Here is a 25,344-nt window from a genome sequence, read left to right as displayed (position 1 = left end):
GGAAAGAGATGACAGGAAGTGTTTCTGTAGACTAGACTGCAATGAATTACGTGCAGATGCTTATATGCTTCACAAATTATGAGCATTCACAGTTAGCTAGCTATCTCTATCAGTGTTGCTGTTCTACAAATATTCAAACCAAAGAACACCTTTAAATAACAAATGGGTTTTATTATATAAGGTTAATTTCCCTCAAATAAATAATTATCTCGAATAGCTTTATAAGAAAATCACCATTGAAATAAGTGATCCCTTTATAGTACCGGTTGCAGTGCTTCTGCCCAAATTTTTATTCCAATGCTAATTCATATGGAAACTAAGCACTAGGACCAGACAGGTGCAAAGAGAATTTTGATTCATAAAAATCTTGTATAAATAATGACAAGCTGGAAATTAAAACTGAGGGGCATCTGGGAATCTAAAATTGGGAACTGAAAACACAATTGGACAATGTTGCTTTTGATCTGGGCTTACCATTAAAAATTTTGAGCCTGTGTCCTTTATGAAAGTAGCCTACTTGTTTTACTTAAATAAAAGCATACTTTATTCGTTATTTTTCTGAGCAAAACGCACCACAAAGCGCTGGGCAATGGTTATATAATATAAGCAAGGATTTATGTTTGCCATAAATTATTCTATATGGTGTTATTCAACAATGAGATAAGATCATAACCAGGGGTAGTATTTGTAGTATGCTATCTCAACAATGGAAAAATCTGAAGAAAGTGTAAAAAAGATTTGCAAGGCTGGTACCAGAACTGAGGGCTCAATTTTGGCCGAGCCCGTTTTTCAGCGCACTTACCGGAGTTGTGCCACTTATGTTCCTTTCGGAGATGCGCTAGAAAAATTGTTACTTTGGCCGCTGTTTGGCCTCTTCACTGCAGTCGCGCAGCATGGTCAATCGTCTCGGGGGGTGGAGCCTGCATTCTGCGCTGGAAAATGTGCCGGGACGAGTGCACATGCGCAGTGGAGAATGATGTCCGCGCATGCGCAGTAGCGCTGCGAGTTGGCAATCAGCCATTAAAGAGCTGCTTTTGTCTTCGCAATTGAATTTCTGAGGTAGAATATCTTGCTTTCTTGTTATTCATCAATTCATTGAGGAGTTACTTCTAACAAGTAATTTATCCAACAGAAGATATTAGACTTTCTGTTTTCACTAATTTCTCAGAGCACGAATAATTCAGAATTCTGGTCAATATGCACTTTTCATAAACTACACCTTGCAAAACGAGAAGTGTCTGAAATACAGTGATCGTGAGATGAAGGCCCCGATATTTATGGGAAGGCGGGGAGGGAACTCATATGTTTGTGGTCGGATATAGCTCTGTAACGGAAATGAAAAGCCACTTCTACTTTTACTGAATCAAAGCTCCGTGTTGATTTATTCAACTGTGTTTACTGCAGCCTCTCCCTCTCTGTGGACCCCGATGCTTACCAGCTCCCTCTCTCTCTCTCTCTCTCCTCCCCCCTCCCCGCCTCTCCATTGATTTGCTTGCAGCCTCTCCATTGAATCCTGATGCCAGCCAATTCACTCTCTCCCGCCCCCTAGCCCAGGCCGAGTGGCCTCCCGTTGCATTGTCCTGTCCCTAGCCCAGACCGAGTGGCCTCCCGCACTGGCCCGCTGCCTTCCCAGTCCGAGTGCAGAAAGGTGAATTGAAGTTTGAAGATGAAGGTAGGACTTTAATTTTTTATTTCTTTTAGAATTGTTAGTAGATCTTGTTTGCAAACATTGCTCAGGGTAAGGCTTGGTTGGTTTAGGTCCAGGTCCTCTCCGCTTCCCGCCCCTATCCCAGGACGAATGACCTCCAATGTACTTATCTGCGCCGATTTCTTTATTTCTTCGCAAGGGTTTTCTCAAGTGGCCACAAATGCTGGCCTAAATGGAAATTGAGGGCCCAAGTTTCGAGCCGCGCCTAGAACGGCACAGTCCCGACCTGGACGCCCGTTTTTCACGCCACAAAGTGCGCCTAAAAAAAACCTCCAGATTCTCCACCTCCCTGCAGGTCCTCTGGCCCTCGGCGCAGCGCAGGAGTTGTAGGGGGCGGAGCCAGGTCCCTGCGCTGAAAACAGTGCCGGGACCTCTGCACATGCATGCTACAGTGGGCGCGCAAGTGCAGTAGCTCCAGGCGCCCAAAACTGTGTGGGAGGGGCCGAAGCACGCAGCCCCTAGCCCTGGCCGAATGGCCTCACTGGGGCTGCGTGAATAAGGCTCCTCCGACGGCCAGCTCCTGCTTCCTCCCGACCCGACTCGACTCCCGCTTCCGGACCGGACCCGACACCGACCCGACTCCCGCTTCCGCCCCCCGACCGGACCTGACCCGACCCGACTGGACCCGACCCGACTCCCGCTCCCGCCTCCGGGCCGGACCCGACACCGACCCGATTCCCGCTTCCCCCCGCCCCCGGACTGGATCCGACCTGACCTCCCTCCCCCCGACCTGATCTCCCTCTCCCTCCCTCCCCCCGACCCGAACCGAACCGACCCTCCTCCCACCACCCCCCCGACCTGCGCTTCCCCCAACCCGACCCAATGCCACCTACCTGTAAATCTGGTGCTGGGTCGGGCCTGGCCCGTTTAGCCTCCCTCCCCCTTCTCCTTCCCCCCCCCCCCCCAATCTCCTTCCCCCTTCTCTTTTCCCCCCCCAATCTCCATCCCCCCATCTCCTTTCCCCCCCCCAATCTCCCCCATCTCCTTTCCCCCCCATCCCCCCCATTCCTCCCCCTTCTCCCCATCCCTCCCCCTTCTCCCCATCCCTCCCCCTTCTCCCCCATCCCTCCCCCTTTTTAAGTTACGCCAGAAAAAGCAGCCTACTAAAAAAAAAACGGAGCAACTCCTGGCCAAAATTGAGCCCATAATAAAACTTACAACTATTGGGAAAGATTGAACAGGTTGTTTTTTTAATTATGAATGATTTGGACACGGTAGGTATGGAGAGAATGTTTCCACTTGTGAGAGAATCCAAAACTCGGGGCCATAAATACAAAATAGTTATTGATAAATTCAATAGGGAAATAAGGAGAAATGTCCTTACTCAGAAGTGGACCATGCTACCACAGGATTGGTTGAGGCAAATGGTTTGGATGCTTTCAAAAAGGAAACTAGGCGAGCATATGAGAAAATGAGGAATATTGAAAGGCTGTGATGAGGTAGACGGAATGGGAGGAGACTCGTGTGGAGTATAAACACCAGCATAGACTAGTTTGGCCGAATGGACTTGATTCTGTGCTGTATATTCTATAGAATTCTTAATGTTCTGGCTATACAAGAACTAGAATTGTTAACTGTAGATGAACAAAACAGATATATAAAATATGCAAAAGTACTTCTTATTGTCAACAGTTGAGTAGCCTGATGTAAACATTGAGATCCAATATAAAACAAAGTTCAGTGCACAAATATTCATCTTTCCCTTGCAAACTCTACTAGAGAATTAAGAAAGGTGTGTTGACAATATCTAATCCAGTACTTTTATAATACATATTCATTTTTAACATCTACATTAACGAGCAGAAATATTCACCAATACATGGAAACCTAAACTTGATTCACAAGCAAATCAGCCTTGCATGACGGTAAGCTTTCGTGCATACAGCAGAAGGAAGGTCTAATAGTATTAGCATCCATTTCATCATCCATAGGCTTACACCAGGCTGCACAGTTCTGTTTATCTGGAATTAACTACTGCACTATATGTTTTTGGGAATTAACTACAGCGCACACACACACAGTTCTCCCAAGGCATCATTCTCAATGATGTGAAGTATACACTGTGTTGGAACAACAGTGACTTAAGCGATATAATAAATAATCCATCATCAGTGCCATTGATTTAGTGTTTAAATAAATGAACTTCCACTTTTATTAAATGGTATTACTAATATCAATCCCATTACTAAACATTAAAAAGATTAAGTAAAAGATGCTGGGAATTTGAAACAAAAACAAAAAATGCTAAAGACACCTCAGTTCAATCAGCATCTGTAGAGAGAACAGACATGCTGACATTTAAGGTGCTGACACTTTTTCAAAACTCGAAAATAATAGGTTTATATTAATACAATAGAAAACCGAGCGGAAACACAAATATATGATCCAGAAGGGTAATATCCTCCTCATTGTCCAAAGCTAGTTAAGCGGTAAGGAGAATAGTAGTAGACTTCAGGAGGGCATAGACAGACTGGAGAAATGGCAGACGAAATTTAATTCAGAGAAATGTGAAATCATGCATTTTGGAAGGAAAAATGAGGAGAGGCAATATAAATTAAATGGTACAATTTTAAAGGGGGAGCAGGAAAAGGAAGACCTGAGCATTCACATACACAAGTCTTTGAAAGTGGCAGAACAAGTTAAAAAAGCATATGGGATCCTCAACTTTATAAATAGAAGCATATACAAAAGCAAGGAATTATGACAAGCCTTTGTAAGTCACTGGTTAGGCTCAGCTGGTAGTGTGTCCAATTCTGAGCACCACACTTTAGGAAGGATGTCAATGCCTTAGAGAGGATGCAGAGGAGATTTACTCGAATGGTATCAGAGATGAGGACTTCAGTTCTGTGGAGCGACCGGAGAAGATGGGATTGTTCTCCTTGGAGCAGAAAAGGTTAAGGGGAGATTGAATAGAGGTGTTCAAAATGATGAAGGGTTTGATAGAGTAGATAAGGAGAAACTGTTTCCACTGGCAGGAGAGCTGGTAATAAGAGGACAAAGATTTACGATAATTGGCAAAAATGCCAGGAGGGAGATGAGGAGATTGTTTTTATGCAGTGAGTTATTACGATCTGGGAAAGGGTGGTGGAAGCAGATTCAACAGTAACTTTCAAAAGGGAATTGGATATATACTTAAAGAGCTGAAATTTACCTGGCTATGAGGAAAGAGCAGGGGAGTGGAACTAACTGCATTGCTCTTTCAAAGAGCTGGCACAAACACGATGGGCTGAATGGTTTCCTTCTTTGCTGTATGATTCTATGAAGGTCATCACGAGTGAAATGTCAAGGGGTTGCGCCAAGGAAATTGATACTGGAAACACTGCGAATAATGTGAACTCCTATACGAACTATAGTCAACAGCTAACTGCTCAAAATCATAATATTCTACACTATGGGGTCATTAGAAATGTCCATCAAGTTTCAGCATTTCCTTTGGGGGACAAAAGACTCTCCTTGTATCAATAAGAGTAAGCCGCATATTTCAACAATGCTGCGTGTGCATTTATTAAAAAAAATCATCTTCCTTCAGATTATTTTGTTGGCTAAGTTTGTTATTTTTACCCTCCTAATTTGATAATAATCATTTGCAATGAACAATAACTGAGGTGCAATATCACAGGACAGTTGTGAAATGGGCACAGTGCAATCAAATTTCTAATGCAGTGCTGTCGCTCTCCAGTTTGGATGTCCTGGTCTCAGACAGTACTGATAGTCCCTATTCCCTGCTGATTGGCGCTACTATAAATCAGCAGCAGAGAATTTACTGGATATGAAAATATTCATTGAGAAGGGTGATGAATTGAGGATGATTGTAGTGATCAGTTTTGTTGATCTGCACAGCATAAAACCATTGACATGGATGGGCAAGGGAACAGAACAAACAAGGTCAGAACACGAAGCTGCATAGTCAAGAAGGGCAAGAAACTGGGCCATTTAGCATACAGCAGTATTTTCTCCTATATTTAAAAAAATGAGAGGAATGTTTGCAGTTAAAGTGCGGGGGAACTGCAATGAAAGTTACAATTATGGGGAAGTGTGTGAATTTAGTTTGTGTATTAACTGCAGACTACAGAAAAATCTTGCTGTTGTGTTATTCTGTTAGGGCTATTAAAGAAGATATTCACTTCCTGTGAATGTCCTGTGATTTCTAGCAATACACTGTTTGGGGAAAAAGGGAGTGGGAGAGGAAGTGTCAATTTGACGGTCTTTTTTGGATTTTTTTCAATTGGTGGTGTGGGGGCGAGGGAGGAAGGTTAATGCCGGTGAATTAATCTGAAATTAATTCATAATAATCAACAGTACATTCAAAATCTTACATCTGCATAAACTTCCCGTTATGTTTTTGTCACACTTTATATGCCAGATTTTTCCGTAACAAATTCCAACGTTTACATTTAAAATGGAAAATGCCTATTGTAAATTCATCATACTGATTGTGCAATCTGGGCACTGGGTTCCCACAGTTCTTAAAATTTTATTTCGAAAATTTTGTTTCATCCACCACATCTCCCCCTTACTAAAGTTTCTGATGCCCAAAGAAGGGTTAAACCAATATAATTTTTTAAAACAAAAGAAGATGACACAACATTAAATCTATCCTAAGAATTGTCTTTTAACACATTCACCAAAATTTTTATTTAAAGGCATCAGCCTCTTGCAAAAGCTGAGGCTTGGGATTGATATTTTTGCCCAGTACAACGAGTTGAATTTGGATTGTGCAATCTGAGCATGTGCAAAAGACCTAATTTCCCAGGATGCACCCGCACCGTTTAATCAGATATCATGAGGAATAATTTTCCCCTCTAACACTAACCTTTTCTTTTATTCGTTCCTGGGATGTGGGCGTCGCTGGCAAGGCCAGCATTTATTGCGCTCGAGAAGGTGGTGGTGAGCCCCCTTCTTGAACTGTTGCACTCCTTACGGTGAAGGTACTTCTGCAATCCGGCTGGGGAGGGATTTTGACCCAGCGTCAATGAAGGAACAGCGATATATTTCCAAGTCAGGATGGTGTGTAACTTGAAGGGGAACGCAGGTGATGCTGTTCCCATGCGCCTGCTGTCCATGTCCTTCTCGGTGGTAGAGATCGAGGGTTCGGGAGGTACCACCAAAGAAGCCTTGGCGCGTTGCTGCAGTGCATCTTGTAGATGCAGACACAGTGTACCGGTGGTGGAGGGAGTGAATGTTTAGGGTGGCAGATGGGGTGCCAATCAAACGGGCTGCTTTAGAAATACGGGCCTAGCCTACTCAATCTCTCCTCATAGGACGATCCCCCATCCCAGGAATCAGTCTGGTGAACCTTCGTTGGATTCCCTCTATGGCAAGTATATCCTTCCTGAGGTAAGTAAACCAAAAATGTACACAATACTCCAGGTACGGTCTCACCAGGGCCCTATATAATAGCAGTAAGACATATTTACTCTTATACTCAAATTCTCTTGTAATAAAGGCCAACATAACATTTGCTTTCTTAATTGCTTGCTGTACCTGCATGATAACATTCAGCAATTCGTCTACAAGGACACCCAGGTTCCTCTGAACACCAACATTTCCCAATCTTTCACCATTTAAAAAATACTCTACTTTTCAATTTTTCCTACCAAAGTGGATAACTTCACATTTCTCCACATTATATTCCATTTGCCATGTTCTTGCCCACTCACTTAGCCTGTCTATGTCCCCTTGAAGCCTCTTTGCATCCTCCTCACAACTTTGCTCATCAGCAAACATGAATATATTACATTTGGTCCCCTCATCCAAATCATTGATATAGATTGTGAATAGCTGAGGCCCAAGCACTGATCCTTGCAGTACCCCACTAGTTGCAGTCTGCCAACCCAAAAATGACCCGTTTATTCCTCCTCGCTGTTTTCTGTCCATTAACTAATCCCCAATCCATGCTAGTGTATTACCCCCAAACCCATGAGCCCTAATTTTACTTAATAACCTCTTATTGAATGCCTTCTGAAAATCCAAATACACCACATCCACTGGTTCCCCCTTATCTATTCTACTAGTTATAACCTCAAAAAACTAACAGATTCATCAAACATGATTTCCCTTTCATAAATCCGTGTTGACTCTGTCCAATCCTATTATTCTTTTCTAAGTGCCCTGTTACCACGTCCTTAATAATAGATTCTAGCATTTTCCCTGCTACTGATGTCAGGCAAACTGGTCTGTCGTTTCCCGTTATCTCTCTCCTTCCTTTCTGAAATAGTGGAGTTACATTGCGTAGTGAGGTTATATTTGGTCGAGACCTTGACCACAGCTCCAATTTTCTCTCAGACAGCAGGTGCTGGTAACATAGGATGGATGCACCAGTGCAACTCAGAATGGGGGAGGTGGACTGGTACTTGGGATGGGGATACAGATTTAAACTCTCAAAACCGGCACTCTTTTATCCGGCAACTTCCCTTGTCCAGCATAATTCCGGGCCCCGTGGCGGGGGGGGGGGGGGGGCATGCGCAGAATGCGGCCAGTTCGTTGACCGCAGCGTTGTCAGCATTACCTGGTAAGAATTACCTTCTAATTAGTCGACATTTAATACAGCAGCCGCTTTTCTGTTCTTTAAAATCTTTCCTCCTCTCTCCGGCACTCTCCCATCCATACACCTCGCCCCCCCCCGCCCCCTCCACACACCCACAGTCACTGGGCCCGAAATGCTGCGAGTAGGCTGCTGCACAACGTTGTTGTCAGCAGTGGAAAACCAGCATCGCGAGAGGTGGAGGCCCAAAATTTCAGCGTGGTGTTTTCCCACACTTCCCACCATACTTCCTGGCTCTGTTGAGAGCTGCTGCTTTGTGTCGGTGGTGTCCTGGTTTCCAGTTCTCAGTGCTCTAATTAACCCTGAATGGCAGATTAATGAGTAGCTGCCATTGAAGACAATGGAAAAAAACATAGGCTGGGGGGGGGGGGGGGGGGGGCCTTTATTATGTACATTTCTTAAGATTCAATCACATGTGCTTATAAGTACATCTTGCAAAACAGATTCATTTGAGATCACTCCAAAATGAGCATGAATTAACTCTCAAGGTTTCTTAATCATACATATTCTTTTTGGTGAATGAGTAGCCTTCTGCGCAGCGCAGGCGCAAATCCAGCTTTGGGGTCGGGACACCATCTTGTGAGGCAACGTTCAATAAAGCAGAGCGGAGAAGGAGCGTGGCGGGAGTTTTGGAGCCGGAGCGTGGTGGAAGCAGTCAGGAGCACGGGCGCTGTCATCAGGACCGGGTAAGTCGAGTGTTGGCGTGACCTCCCGTCGTTCGGCAAATTCCCTTGTCCGGCACAAGCCAGGTCCCGAAGGTGCCAGATTTGAGGTGTTCCACCTGTACCCTATTGGATCACGGTCGGCAGACTGGTCAGCACCCCTTATCTATTCTACCAGTAGTCGACCAGTACTTTTCTTCCATCACATTCCTGGGCCATGGGAGCTTTCGGCACTTCGACAGATTTGAATCGTAGAATAGAATCATAGACTGGTTACAGCACAGAAGGCCATTCGGCCCGTGGATCCTGTGCCGGCCCGTCGATCCTGTGCTGGCTCGCTGCAAGAGCGCTTCAGCTTGTCCCACTCGCACGCCCTTTCCCCTTAGTTCTGCAATTATTTTCCTTCAGTTACTTATCGAATTCCCTTTTGAAAGCCACAATTGAATCTGCCTCCACCACCCTTTCAGACAGTGAATTTCAGATCCTAACCACTCGCTGCGTAATAACGTTTTTCATCATGTCGCCTTTGGTTCTTCTGCCAATCACCTTAAATCTGTGTTCTCTAGTTCTCGACCTTTCTGCCAATGGAAACAGTTTCTCTCTATCTACTCTGTACAGATCCCTCAGGATTTTGAACACCTCCATCAAATCTCCTCTCCTCCTTCTCTGCTCTAAGGAGAACAACCCCAGCTTCTCCAGTCTATTCATGTAACTGAAGTCCCTCATCCCTGGAATCATTCTTCTAAATCTTCCATGCTCTCTTTCTCTGCTAATCTGCTGTAATCATTCACACGTCTTTTCAACACAACATTTGTTTTTCTAATTTCTCTCATTATCAGCTCCTTTTGCCTTGCAGCATAAATCACTTGTCATTCAATCATCTCCTGTCCCCCTCTTCTTCTTAGGCAGTCCCTCGGGGTCGAGGATGACTTGCTTCCACACTAAAAATGAGTTCTCAGGTGACTGAAGAGTCCGATGCAGGACCTACAGTCTCTGTCACAGGGGGGGCAGACGGTGGTGGAAGGATCGGGTGGGTGGGGTACCTCAGTTACCGCAAGCTCCTTCCGCTGTCTACGCTTGGCTTCAGCTTGCTCTCGGTGAAGAGTCTCGAGGTGTTCAGCGCCTTCCTCCACTTTGAGCGGTCTTGGGCCAGGGATTCCCAGGGGTCGGTGGGGATGTTGCACTTTTTTAAGGCGGCTACCTAATCATAGACCTGCTTTTTCCCCCCCCCCCACCCCCTTTTCCTTGACCTCTTAAAATTAAAAATCTTATTTTTCCGTGTACGTCTAGTCAACTTTTTAAAATTCTAATGTCCCATGTCTACATTTATATTGCAGGCTACCTATGTAAATCTGTGACCCTGTGATCACTCTTTCCTGCCAGTGAAGATGTTGAAGCTGGAGCAGGCTGTAATTATAATCTGACACGTTTACGCAGGCAGTTTTCATTATAAATGTGAACATCAACATTTATAATGCAAAAAGCAAAATAAGGAAAGAATGTACATCTTTAAAATGGGGACGGAATTACAACTGCATGTGCTGGAGCAATTATTCCCTACCGGGAAAGCATCCGGGAAGGCGCTGAACACCTCACGTCTCTTTGCTGGGAGCAAGCTTAAGCCAAGCGTCGACAGCGGAAGCAGCACACGGCAACCCAGGCACCCCACCCACCCATCCCTTCAACCACCATCTGCCCCATCTGTGACAGCGAATGTAGGTCCCACATTGGACTCTTCAGTCACCTGAGAACCCATTTTTAGTGTGGAAGCAAGTCATCCTCGACTCCGAGGGACTGCCTAAGAGAAGATTCCCTACCCACTAACCTCACTGTACCTGAAGGCTACACATGATTTTGACTCCCCACGTGCAACACAAAGAAAGATTAACTACTACTACTACTACTACTGAATATTTTGGTCACATCCAAAATCTTCGCATGTCAGTAGATAAGATAGCCATACCATGTGTTTCCCAAATAGATGCTCATGTTTAGCTCCTAACATTCACTGTATCTCGACACGGAGAACCTTTAGGAACCAACTCAGTAGATGCTTTTCCATTGATACAAGGTTCTCAAAGCCAAAGAGGATTCCAAAAAAAGCAGTCAACCTTCAAGGGTTGGGAATGAAACAATCAACATTGACAAAACATCTCTGCTGCCGATTGGCCAAAGTTTTATATTTACATTTAAATAACATTTTTTAAACAAATTCAAAGCAAAATATCTATCACGATTGCACTCCTGACTTCCTGTGGGCAACACCACAGGTGATCCAGTAGCATTTCTTTTTAAGTACCTAAGTACCAATGCACTCTGCCAGAACAGGGGGGCACAGGTTCAACCTCCAATTCCACTTCAGCTGCACTCTTGCAGCAATAAGGAATAGAAAAATAAGATACAGAGTCTTAGCTACTGGTTACTGACCGATGTGACACAGGTGATGGCTTAGGAGCAAACTCTTCACGCTGCTTTCTCAATCATAGGAGGAAAATAGCTTGAGAGAAATCAGTGTAAACAGGCTAAGAAAGACAAGTGTCCCTTGAGCTTCTCTAACCCAGAAAAACATAGATGTATAACAAGATTTGATCTGTGGTGGGCAGCCTTTCTGAGACTGCAAATTTTTATATCAAGCTCCAAATAAAACACAGCTGGCAGTTGTCAGTATGTCTCATTATATTATTCTACTTTTGTTCTGCTTAATTTTTTTTTATCTCCAACAAACTATACTTAAATAAAATTTGGGATCAATATCTCCTACATTGCAACAGTATACTTGAAGAGTCTTTATAATAATGGTGACTCTAAAGCTTAGGCCACAGGCAGTTGACTTAACAGTGTGATTTTCAGCATTGTTCATGCACTACTGACTTTCTGAACTCAGTAATTCAATTCAGAACGCTATTGCACTACATATAACCACTATACATTTCTCAATATTGATTTTGGCACAAAGAAACATATTACATAGGAGTAAAATGGTCCAAATCAAATTCCTGAGTCCATAAAATAAATAAGTATCTTAAAACTGAGGGAAAAATGTTAAATAGAATAGAATTTACAACACAGGGATGTTGCCATTCAGACCATTATTACTGTTTCAACTGTAGCTCCCTACTCGAATCCCATTTCCATGCATCTTTTTATATACTTTCATTTTTAGCTAAGTAACCAATTCCTACATTACAACAGTGACTACACTTCAAAAAGTATTTAAATGGCTGTAATCGCTTTAGGATCCCGAGGTCAAATAAACCGCTTTAGCATCTCGCGGTCGTGAAGGGCACTATGCCAATGTAAGTTCTTTCTTTACAACCTCTGCCAAAGCAGTCACTTATAGTAAAGTCTCAATGGCTAACCTTCTGTGTGAAAAAAAATCTTCTAATTTCCCCCCTTTGTTCTCTTGTGATAATCCTAAATCCATGCTCTCTCATTACCAATTTGCCAACCTGGAAACAATCTTTTACTATCTACCCCCTCACAACCTTTGGTCATTATACTGCATCTGCCACCTCTCTGGCAACCAATGTCTTACTATAAACTCTTGTATTCTTCCTGAAATATTGCCATGCTCTTTAATTTGACACCAGCAAACTTCACTCTTTGCCACAGGAAAGCCTTCTGAAGGTAATCAAAACCCCAGATCAGAAAACGTTCTGATCAGCAATCCTCAACAGCATTGGAATCAATATGCACAATTCTTTGATAAGCTCAATACAATTTCCCTCAACTCTGGAACTGTGCCTACAAGAACTGTAGTGAACTTTGTTCATTTCAACAAGGTCAAACCCATACTATTCAATACCACTAATTTTTTGCTCGTATCAAAGTTTAAGTACATGTAATAGTGTGAAACATCAGAGCTTGAAAACCTGGATCGAAACATACCTGTTGCAGGTCAAAGGTGACTGCTTTCTCAATTTAAAATTGTAAAACATTGAAGTGTCATAACTACTATCTCAATTTGTTTTTAAGTCAGATTACTTCTGAAAAATTTAATTTTAGTAAATCTTAGAAATATGTCATTTTCTGTTGGCACTGATCAGAATATACCGTTAAGAGAAATCAAGAGAAACTGATATAGTAGGAATACAAATTTGAAAAACAATTCAATGTCACAGAACAATTCACGACTGCACAAGACCTTCACAGTGTAATAGTTAAAAATTATGCTCTGATAAAATATAGAACACAGAATTCAGTATTTTTAAAATATTAAATGTTTTTGCTCATCAGGTGAGGTTGTCCGTGCTGAGGAATGGAACACCTTCCATATCAGGCACTCAGTATTGACATCAAGCCCTCCCTGGTTAAGTATACCACATTGTGTTGCAGAGTAAATCTCTTTTCCCAACAATCTGCCTCAGTCTCAATTTCAACTCCCCATTTCCATTAACTTGACAATTAATGAACACAGCAGTTAAATATAGATAACTGTCCCGAGCAGCACTGCAGTTTGACACTGCAAGTTGAAAATATATCAGTACTTACAGTTTGAATTTCTATAGAGAAGAAATGGGTCTTGGAGCTGAAACTCCAGATCTTTGTTGATGGGTTCAACTAAATTTTTCATGTTCAGTCGATTCATGATTGTAAAGCCATGGTAAGGAGATGCTGATCTGTGAAAAATATTTTTTAATATACAGATCAGTTTTAAACTTAAAAAAGATAGCAAGGCAATATATAATGTACACACTTCAATATTTAGCACCATTCCTGCAGAAATGAAACACATTTTCCTATTGTCCTATTAATATCTACTTAGCCAGTCTACAGAGAAACAGTCTTCTGAGACTGTATAGGATCGATGTGTTTTCTTCCAACTCTGATGTAGCTAACCACAAGTTGAGAATTCAAATGACCCTCGGCCTCTCTCTAGTTTTCATTTGTTTTCCTCCCTCTAATAGATTCCCAAACATCACATCAGTCTTATAATGAAAATAGTAAATTCACTCAGGTTTCAGTCATTATCACTTCATGGGTAGCCACTGGGATGCATATGAGCATGCTTTGGGAATCAATATGAGAATTGGCTCACTGCAATGGTCTCATTCTCTTTTTATATTGATTAATCAATTTCAACCAGCTAGAAATTACAAATGTTCAACAGTAGCAACGGTAGCACCTTGTAAATTCAGGGATAAACATCTGAAAAATAAATTTTTCCATGGGTTAGATATGTGAAGAGAAAAAGATTAGTTAAGACAAACGTAGGTCCCTTGCAGTCAGAATCAGGTGAATTTATAATGGGGAACAAAGAAATGGCAGACCAGTTGGACAAATACTTTGGTTCTGTCTTCACGAAAGAAGACACAAATAAGCTTCTGGAAGTACTAGGGGACCGAGGATCTGGTGAGAAGGAGAAACTGAAGGATATCCTTATTAGGCGGGAAATTGCGTTAGGGAAATTGATGGGATTGAAGACCAATAAATCCCCGGGGGCCTTTACAGTTTGCATCCCAGAGTACTTAAGGAAGTAGCCCTAGAAAAAGTGGATGCATTGGTGATTATTTTCCAACAGTTTATTGAATCTGGATCAGTTCCTATGGACTGGAGGGTAGCTAATGTACCACCACTTTTTTAAAAAAGGAGGGAGAGAAAACGGGTAATTATAGACCGGTTAGCCTGACATCAGTGGTGGGGAAAATGTTGGAATTAATTATTAAAGGTGAAATAGCAGCACATTTGGAAAGCAGTGACGGGATCGGTCCAAGTCAACATGGATTTATGAAAGGGAAATCATGCTTGACAAATCTTCTGGAATTTTTTGAGGATATAACTAGCAGAGTGGACAAGGGAGAACCAGTGGATGTGGTGTATTTGGATTTTGAAAAGGCTTTTGACAAGGTCCCACACAAGAGATTGGTGTGCAAAATTAAAGCACATGGTATTGGGGGTAATGTACTGACGTGGATAGAGAACTGGTTGGCAGACAGGAAGCAGAGAGTCGGGATAAACGGATCCTTTTGAGAATGGCAGGCAGTGACTAGTGGGATGCCGCAGGGCTCAGTGCTGGGACCCCAGCTATTTACAATATACATTAATGATTTGCATGAAGGAATTGAGTGTAATATCTCCAAGTTTGCAGACGACACTAAGCTGGGTGGCGGTGTGAGCTGTGAGGAGGACGCTAAGAGGCTGCAGGGTGACTTGGACAGGTTAGGTGAGTGGGCAAATGCAGGGCAGATGCAGTATAATGTGGATAAATGTGAGGTTATCCGCTTTGGCGGCAAAAACATGAAAGCAGAATATTATCTGAATGGCGGCAGATTAGAAAAAGGGGAGGTGCAACAAGACCTGGGTGTCATGGTACATCAGTCATTGAAAGTTGGCATGCAGGTACAGCAGGCGGCAAATGGTATGTTGGCCTTCATAGCTAGGGGATTTGAGTATAGGAGCAGGGAAGTCTTACTGCAGTTGTGATCTCACCTGGAATAGTGTGTTCAGTTTTGGTCTCCTAACCTGAGGAAGGACGTTCTTGCTATTGAGGGAGTGCAGCGAAGGTTCACCAGACTGATTCCAGGGATGGCTAAACTGACATATGAAGAGAGATTGGATTGACTGGGCCTTTATTCACTGGAGTTTAGAAAGATGAGAGGGGATCTCATAGAAACATATAAAATTCTGACGGGACTGGATAGGTTAGATGCAGGAAGAATGTTCCCGATGTTGGGGAAGTCCAGAACCAGGGGTCACAGTCTAAGGTTAAGGGGTAAGCCATTTAGGACTGAGATGAGGAGAAACTTCTTCACTCAGAGAGTTGTTAACCTGTGGAATTCCCTACTGCAGAGAGTTGTTGATGCCAGTTCGTTGGATATATTCAAGAGGGAGTTTGATATGGCCCTTATGGCTAAAGGGATCAAGGAGTATGGAGAGAAAGCAGGAAAGGGGCACTGAGCTGAATGATCAGCCATGATCTTATTGAATGGTGTTGCAGGCTCAAAGGGCCGAATGGCCTACTCCTGCACCTATTTTCTGTTGTTTTTATTTTTCTATGTTTACTATATCATTCTAATCATGAATTGACTTCACACTCCATCTCACTGACTGCAAGATTTAAACCTCAACTTGGTTTGGCCAGATCAATGCCAAGCCCATTGGCACTAATGCCACTGCAGTCAGATCACTATTCAACCTTCCCAAGATCCTGGATAATCTGTTGGCCTATTGTCTCAGTGAAAGTTGGCTGAAGTCAGTGAAGCACTGAAAGTACTTGGGGAGAATTTGCATAATTTTACATATTTTACTACCAATTACCAAATTATGTCTCCCAGTAGTTAAAGAGGCAGCCTTCTTTAAAAAGAAACGCCTTGCATTTATATAGCACCTTTCACAACCTCAGGATGTCCTAAAGCACTTTGCAGCCAACAAATTACTTTTAAAATGTAGCCACTGCTGTATTGTAGGAAATACTTTTATATAGCACCTTTCACAACCTCAGGATGTCCTAAAGCACTTTGCAGCCAACAAATTACTTTTAAAATGTAGCCACTGTTGTATTGTAGGAAATACGGCAGCCAATTTGGGCACAGCAGGATCCCACAAACTGCAATGAGGTGAATGATCAGATCATTTGTCTTAGTGATGTTGATTGAGGGATAAATATTCAAAGTATCTATTCACTGTGTCAGCCAATGAATTGAAGGCGGGGTGGGACTTGCGGCAGGACTCAAACAAAGTCTATTTACTCAGCAAACTGCAAAGCAAACAAACTCCATTCGCTCAGCAGAGTCTAGTTAAAAAGAGTGTCTACAAAATACAGCAAACAGAACTCCTGACCAAAATTGCAGCAAATGCTCCAGATAAAAGCATGGTGATTTCTCCAGCAAAATGCAGTGAGTGAAGGATAGTTACATACAAATTATGTGTGTAATATAAATCCCAGTCACATATATGATTACAAGTATGTTTGATGGGAGAATTTCCCTATCATCTCCATTCTGGCTGGGAATAGTGGTGTCACTATGTGCAGCCACTCCCTGGTTAGGTTTACCAGCCTGTTGCAGAGATCTTTTGCATCCACCCGAGAAGGCAGACAGGACCTTGGAGTAATGTCTCATTCAAAAGACGTGACCTCCGATAGTACAGCATTCCCTTAGCGAGGGTGTGTGGGAGGGGGGGGCGTAGAACATTGAATAATGAATCGTGGGTTGTATTGAATGAAGTAAAACACGTTACATTTTGTGTGAAAATCTCCAGGACCCGTGTATATGGGTGCCATTATTAATTTATTTCTCAATTTAACATGATGCCAAGCAAACAACACATAATTCAAGTGAGGCATAATAAACATTCAAGAAAAGTGCAGAGCACTGGGCAACAAAGTTATTTTTCAGGGCGAGACAAAGGAGGGCAATTTACCTATTCCCTCTACACAACAATTTGCATTTATATAATACCTTTAACATAGTAAAACATCCCAAGGTGCTTCATAGGAGCGTTAACCAACAAATTTGACACGGAGCCACAAAAGGAGATATTAGGACAGGTGAGAAATAGTTTTAAGGGGCGTCACAAAGGAGGAAAGCGAGGTAGAGAAGTGGAGAGGTTTAGGGAGGGAATTCCAAAGCTTAGGTATTCCTGCTAGAACCTTCCAATATCCCCACACTTCCTTACAAGTTTTTCCCTCTTCCTCCACTTATTTTTCCTATTATGAAGACAAAATACTGAATCGAGCCACAGATTATCATTACATAAATTGCCACTACTTATTGTACCTAATATTTGGGTCATTTTTTCAGAATAAATTTGATCTATGCATCTAGCTGTCATGTCAAATCAGTAATTTGCCTTTCAATATGCCCACATTAGAGAACCTACTCTGCCACCTCTTACTGTCAACCCATCTCAGAAAGGGCTCTAATTGTGATGATCTACATTATACTTGTCAACAGCCAAGTACAAAACTAAACGCTTCAATGTGTCACAGCAGAAATATTGTGACATATTCCTGCTAGAACCTTCCAATATCCCCACACTTCCTTACAAGTTTTTCCCTCTTCCTCCACTTATTTTTCCTATTATGAAGACAAAATACTGAATCGAGCCACAGATTATCATTACATAAATTGCCACTACTTATTGTACCTAATATTTGGGTCATTTTTTCAGAATAAATTTGATCTATGCATCCAGCTGTCATGTCAAATCAGTAATTTGCCTTTCAATATGCCTACATTAGAGAACCTACTCTGCCACCTCTTACTGTCAACCCATCTCAGAAAGGGCTCTAATTGTGATGATCTACATTATACTTGTCAACAGCCAAGTACAAAACTAAACGCTTCAATGCGTCACAGCAGAAATATTTTGCTAAAGTCCCAATACACACTTGTACAACAGAAGCAACCCTATTATTCAGTATTTGATCTGACATCAAAACAATTTTTAAATTGTCAACTATATAGAGGATCTCATTTATTCAGTCTTGGTGGCTCTAATCATCCCAATGGTTCTGTACTTGCTCATGTTAAATGACTAGGAATCTATGAATAAGCTTAATTCAAGTTGACAATGTTCCAAAGAATCATCTTGTTTTTAAAAAAAATCAATGTAGAGTCAAATCCTGTTATAATAAATAATGAGAATACACACAATTTAAATAAAGCAGGGCTATCATTATAGTGCTCCAACACTGTGGTTGAGTTTTTGGAAAATGTCTTTTCTACCTTCTGGATGATACACTGGTACCACTCATTGATATAAAAACTGTTTAAATGTTACAAGTGACAATTTACCTAAAGTTGGTTGGCAACACCTAAGCTTACAAGAAACTAATTGGCCAACACTGCAAGGTTGAATGTTAATCAACTTCAGGTAAGCAGTCAAATATAACATTTAATGGGCTTTTATAGAAATGAGTGGTACTGTGTAATCATACCTGTGTACTCTTCAGATGGAAGAGCCATCTTCCAAAAGTTGATCATTATGTCAGAACTCCACAGCAAGAGGAAGTGGACATATATAAATTGCCACTTGAATTATTTTGGTTGTTTTTACTAATACAAATTAACTTATTATATGATCCCAGCCAAGACTCTGGGCCCAAGTTTCCACATGATTTGCGCCTGATTTTTCGGAGCAACTGGTGGAGAACGGACTATCTTAGAAATCGCAATTCTCCACATTTTTTTTTCTGCAGTTCTAGTCAGTTAGAACAGTTCCACTTTGGAACAGAATTTTTTCTTCAAAAGGGGGCGTGTCCGGCCACTGACGCCTGATTTCAAAGTTTCCACAGTGAAAACGTACTCCAAACTAAAGTAGAATGGAGCAAGTGAAAATTTTTGGAGAACTGAAAAAACCTTGTCTACACATTAAAAAATCAGGCGCAGGTTACAAATTAGGCGTCCAGAACGAGGTGGGGGGGGGGAGGGGAGGGGAGGGAAGGGAAGTCATTAAATTCTATAATAAATCCTTATTTATACTTATACAAATAAATCCAACCTGAATAAACATTTATAAGCAAAGAAAAGATTAAATAAACCATCTTCCTACCTGTGTGAAAGTGCTTCAGCCAGGGAGAATGCTGCAGGCGTTCGTTCCCGCCGGGGGGGGGGGGGGGGGGGAAGAGAGAAAGCCGTTCGTTCCCGCGGGGCGGGGGGAGGAGAAAGCCGTTCGTTCCCGGGGGGGGGGGGGAGGAGAAAGCCGTTCGTTCCCGCGGGGGGGGGGTAGGAGAAAGCCGTTCGTTCCCGCGGGGGGGGGGGAGCCGTTTGTTCCCGACGGCGGGCGGGGAGGAGGAGGGAAACGGCTGCCTCAACTTTCTGAGGCTTCCTGCAGCCTTCTCACTGCTGCAAGAAGCCTCAGTGCTGATGGCAATGTGCTTTTATTAAAAAAATGTTCAAAAATTAAACAGCTACAAAGAACCACAAAAATGGCCGAGTGCCAATGTTTCCTTCACTGCGCGTGCGCGAATGCTCCAACGCGCACGTGCAGCGTTGCCGGCAGGAAAAAAACTAATTTAAATGGTACCCGCCCCATCCCACTTACAAAATCGGCGCGAGTGTAGGCTCCGCCCCCCTGGGCGCCGCGCCAAACAGACAAGGAGCTGCAGGGCGCTCCAGAATCGCGCGTTTTTTTTCCGGCACCGTTTTAGGCGCGAAAAACGGGTGCCCAGCTCGGAGGGGCGCCCATTTTTTATCGTGTGGAAACTTGGGCCCTCTGTCTTTCCCCAGTGGAGGAGCTCTAACTTCACAGGTATAGTTTGTGGTACCAAGTCATGTTGGAAAAGATTGGATTTTCTTCATCCAATTAGCAAAACAACTTTCGACTGCATAAACTGAGTAGTTTCACCAGTGATGAGAAAAATGTGTCTGGGGTGTTGAAGAATTGGTTGTTACCCTGCTAACTTCCACTCCTGAAGTAGGATCAGCAGGACCCAACTGGAAGGTAGATCTGTATATGTGAAGTGGAGGCAAGATGAATCGCTTCAAAAAGTTTTCAATTTTAAAACGTGCTGCACATTGTGCACTAGTACTATTTGTAGTTTTACTGCACAAATTGTAAAATAATAGAATCTTAATGCTATTATGTTTTGGATGCACCCAGATACAATGCATCTCTATTATTAGTTATACTAATTTAACAGAATTTGATATACAAGAGTTATCCGCAGACACCACTACATTTCTCTTTGATCAGAAATTATTTGACCAAATGGAAAACATATTTGAAGTTCATCGCCCATTTCACTAACCAATACCATACGACAGAGATCGGCACTATGTTTTGCATGGACTTCTGCAGACTAAAAGTCAAATGCGAGAAAGCTGTGCAGCAACATTTTTGCCAGACTAGTTCACCTCCCATGGCATTGCTTGCGGACACGACCACCGGATGGGAGGACATTGGTCTCGCTTCACTATAAACTAAGCTGCGCTGGGAAAAGGCAGTGGCATCCCACTTCAGGGAAAGTTACAGTGGTCTTGAAGTTGTTATTGCTCGTTTATTGGTGGGCAGCAAAGTGAACAATGGCAAAGGTCTGAAAGCAGGTCACTACCCTCAGCAACAGCACCAAGAATTCAGGCAGAACCTATAATTAGCAGGCAGAGAATTTAGGAGTTCATGCCCTTCATTGGAAGATACCCAGCAAAAAAATTAAAAACATTATGACACTGGATTAATATTTACAACCATTCAGAAAATTAAATAATTTACATATGAACAATGCAGGTTACAAAAATCTATTTTTGCAGTGCAGATCAAAGTCCACAACTGCAAATCATTCACCCTATGGGGTCAAGTTTCGGGCCGCGCCTAGAACGGCGCAGCCCCGACATGGACGCCTGTTAGGCGCGACAAAAATGTACCTTTCAATTCTCGGGCTCCCTGCAGGTCCTTCGGAGCTCGGCGCGGCGCGCAGACATCAACAGGGGGCGGAGCCACAGAGTCACGCCGATTCTGCAAGTGCAGGAGGGCGAAGCTAAGTCAAGAGAGAGAACTTCGTGCCTGCAGCCCTGCGTTGGAGCGCGCACGTGCAGTAGCCCATAAACGTTGGCACTCAGCCATTTTTAAAGGAACTTGAAGAAAAGTGCTGATTTGTCTCGTGGACCTCTGGAAAGGCTTGGGATTGAATTTTGGTGATTTTTTTGGTGTCTGAAGGAGTGCTTTTAGCAGCACTGTTGAAGAAATCACCTGCTGAAATCAGTGAGTGCTGCTTTTCACTGCTAAAATCCAGAACAGGTGCTGCATAGGTGCATGCAAATTAAGGACTGTGTGTTTTGAAAAATAAGAGTGTTAATTCAATACAGCAATGGAACAACGTCTACCAAGAACAAAGAATTTCTTGCATGAGGAAGTGGATATATTAGTCAACGTCATTGAGCAGAGTTGGCAGGAGCTAGATACCAGCAACAGAGGTCGCGTAAAAGTGCCACCTAAAGAAATGACGAAACGCTGGAACCAAGTTGCAGAAGATTACTGCGCAGTGGTGCATACCATGAGATCTGGAAGCCAGTGTAAAAAGAAATAGCACGGCCTTGGTCAAACAGTTAGTGTAAGTAATATTTTCATTTTTTAATGTAATTGTAATTGTGACGTGACTATCTGTATGTCCCACCCTGCAGAAAGACGCACTCTGTAAAAAGTTATATTTCACTCTTTGCAGAAGAAATTGGCCCACAACAAAAGGGAAGCAACTTGAACAGGAGGAGGCACGCCCAATCTGCATCCACTGACACCCTTGAAACAGAGGGTAGCTGCCATGATGAGTCATACATGGAGAAAAGCAATCAGTACAGCACAAGCTGGGCCCGCACGCGAGGAAGAGGGTAAGTCCTGAAAATGTAACGTGGCCCTTCAAATTAACCTGCTGCCTGGCCTGCTGTGTGTGAGAGTACTCATGCCACCCATCCTGCCTCCTTTCTTGCTGTTAAACATTTGACTGTTCTGATGTATTTTGCAGAACATGATGATGATGCTGCTGCTACCAACCCTGAGGATCCTGAAGATACAGAACAAGAACCAGTACAACCAGATGCGGATGATCCAGACTGGATGATGGCGGCGATGACTGAAATGTCTACAGGGGAGAGCTTCCAAATGAATGTTTATGAGCCCCCATTAAGGGGCATCAGAATTTCAACCCCTTGCATAAGTTCTGGTTCTACCTTCCATGGTTTTGATTCCGATGTTGCGGGTCCCAGTGGTGCTGCTGGTGTAATGCAGCAGTTTACAGCCAGTGCACCACCGTCCGAGCCTGCGCTTCCCACTCGCATAGGTTCTGGTTCCACCTTCCATGGTTTTGATTCCGACATTGCGGGTCCCAGTGGTGCTGGTGATATAATGGAGCAGTTTACACCCATTCAACCACCATCCCAGCCCGCGCCTCTCTCTCTAGTACTGCCATCTGCAACACTGAGCATCCCACCGTCCCTGCCTGCGCCTCCCAGTGTAGTGGTGCCACGAGGCAGACCCAGGCAGAGGAGGAGATTATTGGAGACACGCTCTTCTGCGGTGCAGCGTGCAACAGATGCGGCTCAGGTTGTGGCATTGGGTATGAAGACCAATGAGTTTACCCGATCACTCATCGGTAGCGTCAGTGCAGTGGGTGAAGAGGTCCTGATAGGAGAAATAGTAGTAATGACATGGGAACTTAGGGAAGGAATGTCCGAGGGAGTGCAATCGACGGCACAGGCCGTCAGGGAGGGCATGCAACTGGCGGCACAGGCCCTCATGGAGGTAGCTGCTGCAATAAGGGCACACAGCCCCGCCAATCAAATGACACCCCCATGAAGAAGTGAACATTCACTGAGATGTGGATGAGAGATGGTTGCAGCCTTTCTTTGCTGCTTTTGTTCTTGTTCTTGATGTAGCTGTAGTAGCGTTTTTCAGATTGAAATTGTTTTGTAAGTTTTGTAACTTTACAACTTAAGTGATCTTCGGGTTTAAGTGATCTTATAGTGTAAATGCTCTCACTTTTTGTAACTTGTTTAATTTTGCACCTAAAGTGATCTTGAACTTTAAGTGATCTTAAGAGTGTAAGATTTTTCACATTGAAATTGTTTTGTAACTTTACAAGTTTATAAGTGATCTTCAAGAGTCATATTAAAAAGTAAAGTTTGATACAACAAATATTTTATTACAGTGACATTAACTTTTCAATAAAATATTTTTTCAGTAAAACTGAATCATCTTCCATTAACACAACACAACGTAGGAACAATTCCAAAGAATAAACATGTCCATGCGCAACAGTGGTCGCAGAACCCTCAGGCATCAGTAATTGAAGCGTTCACGGATGAGCTGCTGGTGCAGGGCTCGAGCAATCGTTAAAGGAGCACAATGGACAGCCCTCCTCCGACCTCATGCTCCGGTATCAGGCACTTGCATGCTTTCCTGATTGTCGTCATCATCCTCATCCTGCTCTTCCAAAATACTATCATCAGGCACTGGACCCTCAAGTGGGTCTTCTGGTTCCACTACCAGCTCCTGCTGCCTCATGATGGCTAAGTTATGGAGCATGCAGCTCACAACAGTGAACTGACTGACAATCTGAGGAGTATTGTAAGTGGCCTCCGGAATGGTCCAGGCTTCGGAAACGCTGTTTCAATATGCCAATGGTCCTCTCAATGATGCTGCGCATCGCAATGTGCGCCATCTTGTATTGACGGTCAGCTTCCGTCCGTGTCACGCGTAGGGGCGTCATGAGCCAGGTGGTCAGGCCATACCCTTTGTCTCCCAGTAGCCAGCTCTGCCCTTCTGGCTGCTGCTCAAACATGTCCGATATAACGCTGTCGTGTAGGTTGACCGCATCATGGGTGCTGCCAGGGTATCTCGCATCGACTGACATGATGTGCTGCTTGTTGTCACACACAAGCTGCACATTGATGGGAGTGGAAACCTTTTCTATTCCTGTACTGCTCAGAATCTCCACAGGTGCTCGCAAGGCTATGTGGGTATAATCAATGCAGCCCTGTACCTTTGGGAAGCCAGCAATCCTGAAGAAGCCCACAGCCCTCTCATAGATCGCTTGTGCGGTCATTGGAAAATTGATGAAGTCATTCCTCCGTGCATACAGTGCAGCCGTGACCTGGTAAACGCAAGCATGTATTACATGTTGAGAGATGGCACACACATCTCCAGTTGTAGCCTTCCATGCCTCGGGATTGTTTCGGGCAAGTGCAGCTGTTACCTTCTTCAACAGACAAGGCAGTTGGCGTTCTGCTTCTGGGTTGCAAATCTGCTCTCAGCATATCACGAATCTCCACGACAACTTCTCTGTGGAAACGCAGCCTTTTGACACAATCAGCCTCGCTCATGTCCAGGTACGAGCGCCTGGCTCGATATTGCCAACATTGGTAAGGTCTCCTGCCCATCAGCCTACGGGCTATGACATTCCTGGTGTGGTGAGCTCTAATCAATTCTCTCCGATGCAGTGAATTGCTGGCAAACCATTGCATAATCCGTGGTGTTGACAATGCAGCACCCATTCTGCAATTACAAATTTAAGTTTCAAACTGGCTATCTGGCTGCCTCTCCCTGTCCCTGGCCGAATGGCCTCAGCCTCCCTCACAGCTCGAAGGCTGCTTGCTGTGTCTTCGGCCGCCGTCAGCCACTGCCGTCGCCCCTATCCAGTGGTCGAATGGCCTCAGTTACCCGCGCAGCTCGAAGGCTGCTTGCTGTTTCTTCGGCTGCCGTCGAGCCACTGACGCCACCACTGTCTCCAACATGGAAGGAAGGCCTGCCTGAAGCACCGCAGCTCAAAGGCTGCTGCTACTGCTTCACACAGGTAGGAATATTCAATATTTTGTATTTGCTTTGTTTATAATTTTTTTATTCAGGATGGCTCTTTATTTGTATAAGTGAGACTGTTGAATGCTTGTAGAATTTAATTACTTCCCTTCCCCACCCCCCCCTCCCCGCCGTTCCCTACGCCTGATTTGTAACCTACGCCTGAGTTCTAAAGTGTACGCAAGGTTTTTCTGAGTGTACAA

The 25,344-nt window shown here is 43.5% G+C and overlaps 1 protein-coding gene across 2 annotated transcripts in view; it reads right to left on the bottom strand.

The window, feature by feature from the left end:
* dcp1a (decapping mRNA 1A) overlaps positions 1 to 25,344 on the bottom strand; it is an 84,257-nt gene that overhangs the window by 43,384 nt on the left and 15,529 nt on the right. For both annotated transcript variants that reach the window (XM_070895305.1, XM_070895304.1), the window contains exon 3: positions 13,406 to 13,533. In XM_070895305.1, coding sequence (XP_070751406.1) covers positions 13,406 to 13,533 — 128 coding nt within the window. The remainder of the gene's footprint in view (positions 1 to 13,405; positions 13,534 to 25,344) is intronic.

This window comes from Pristiophorus japonicus, chromosome 12 (genome assembly GCF_044704955.1).
Source record: "Pristiophorus japonicus isolate sPriJap1 chromosome 12, sPriJap1.hap1, whole genome shotgun sequence".
Classification (NCBI taxonomy): Eukaryota; Metazoa; Chordata; class Chondrichthyes; family Pristiophoridae; genus Pristiophorus; species Pristiophorus japonicus.
Note: the sequence above shows the minus strand (reverse complement) of the source record. Positions and strands in the feature narration are given on the sequence as shown.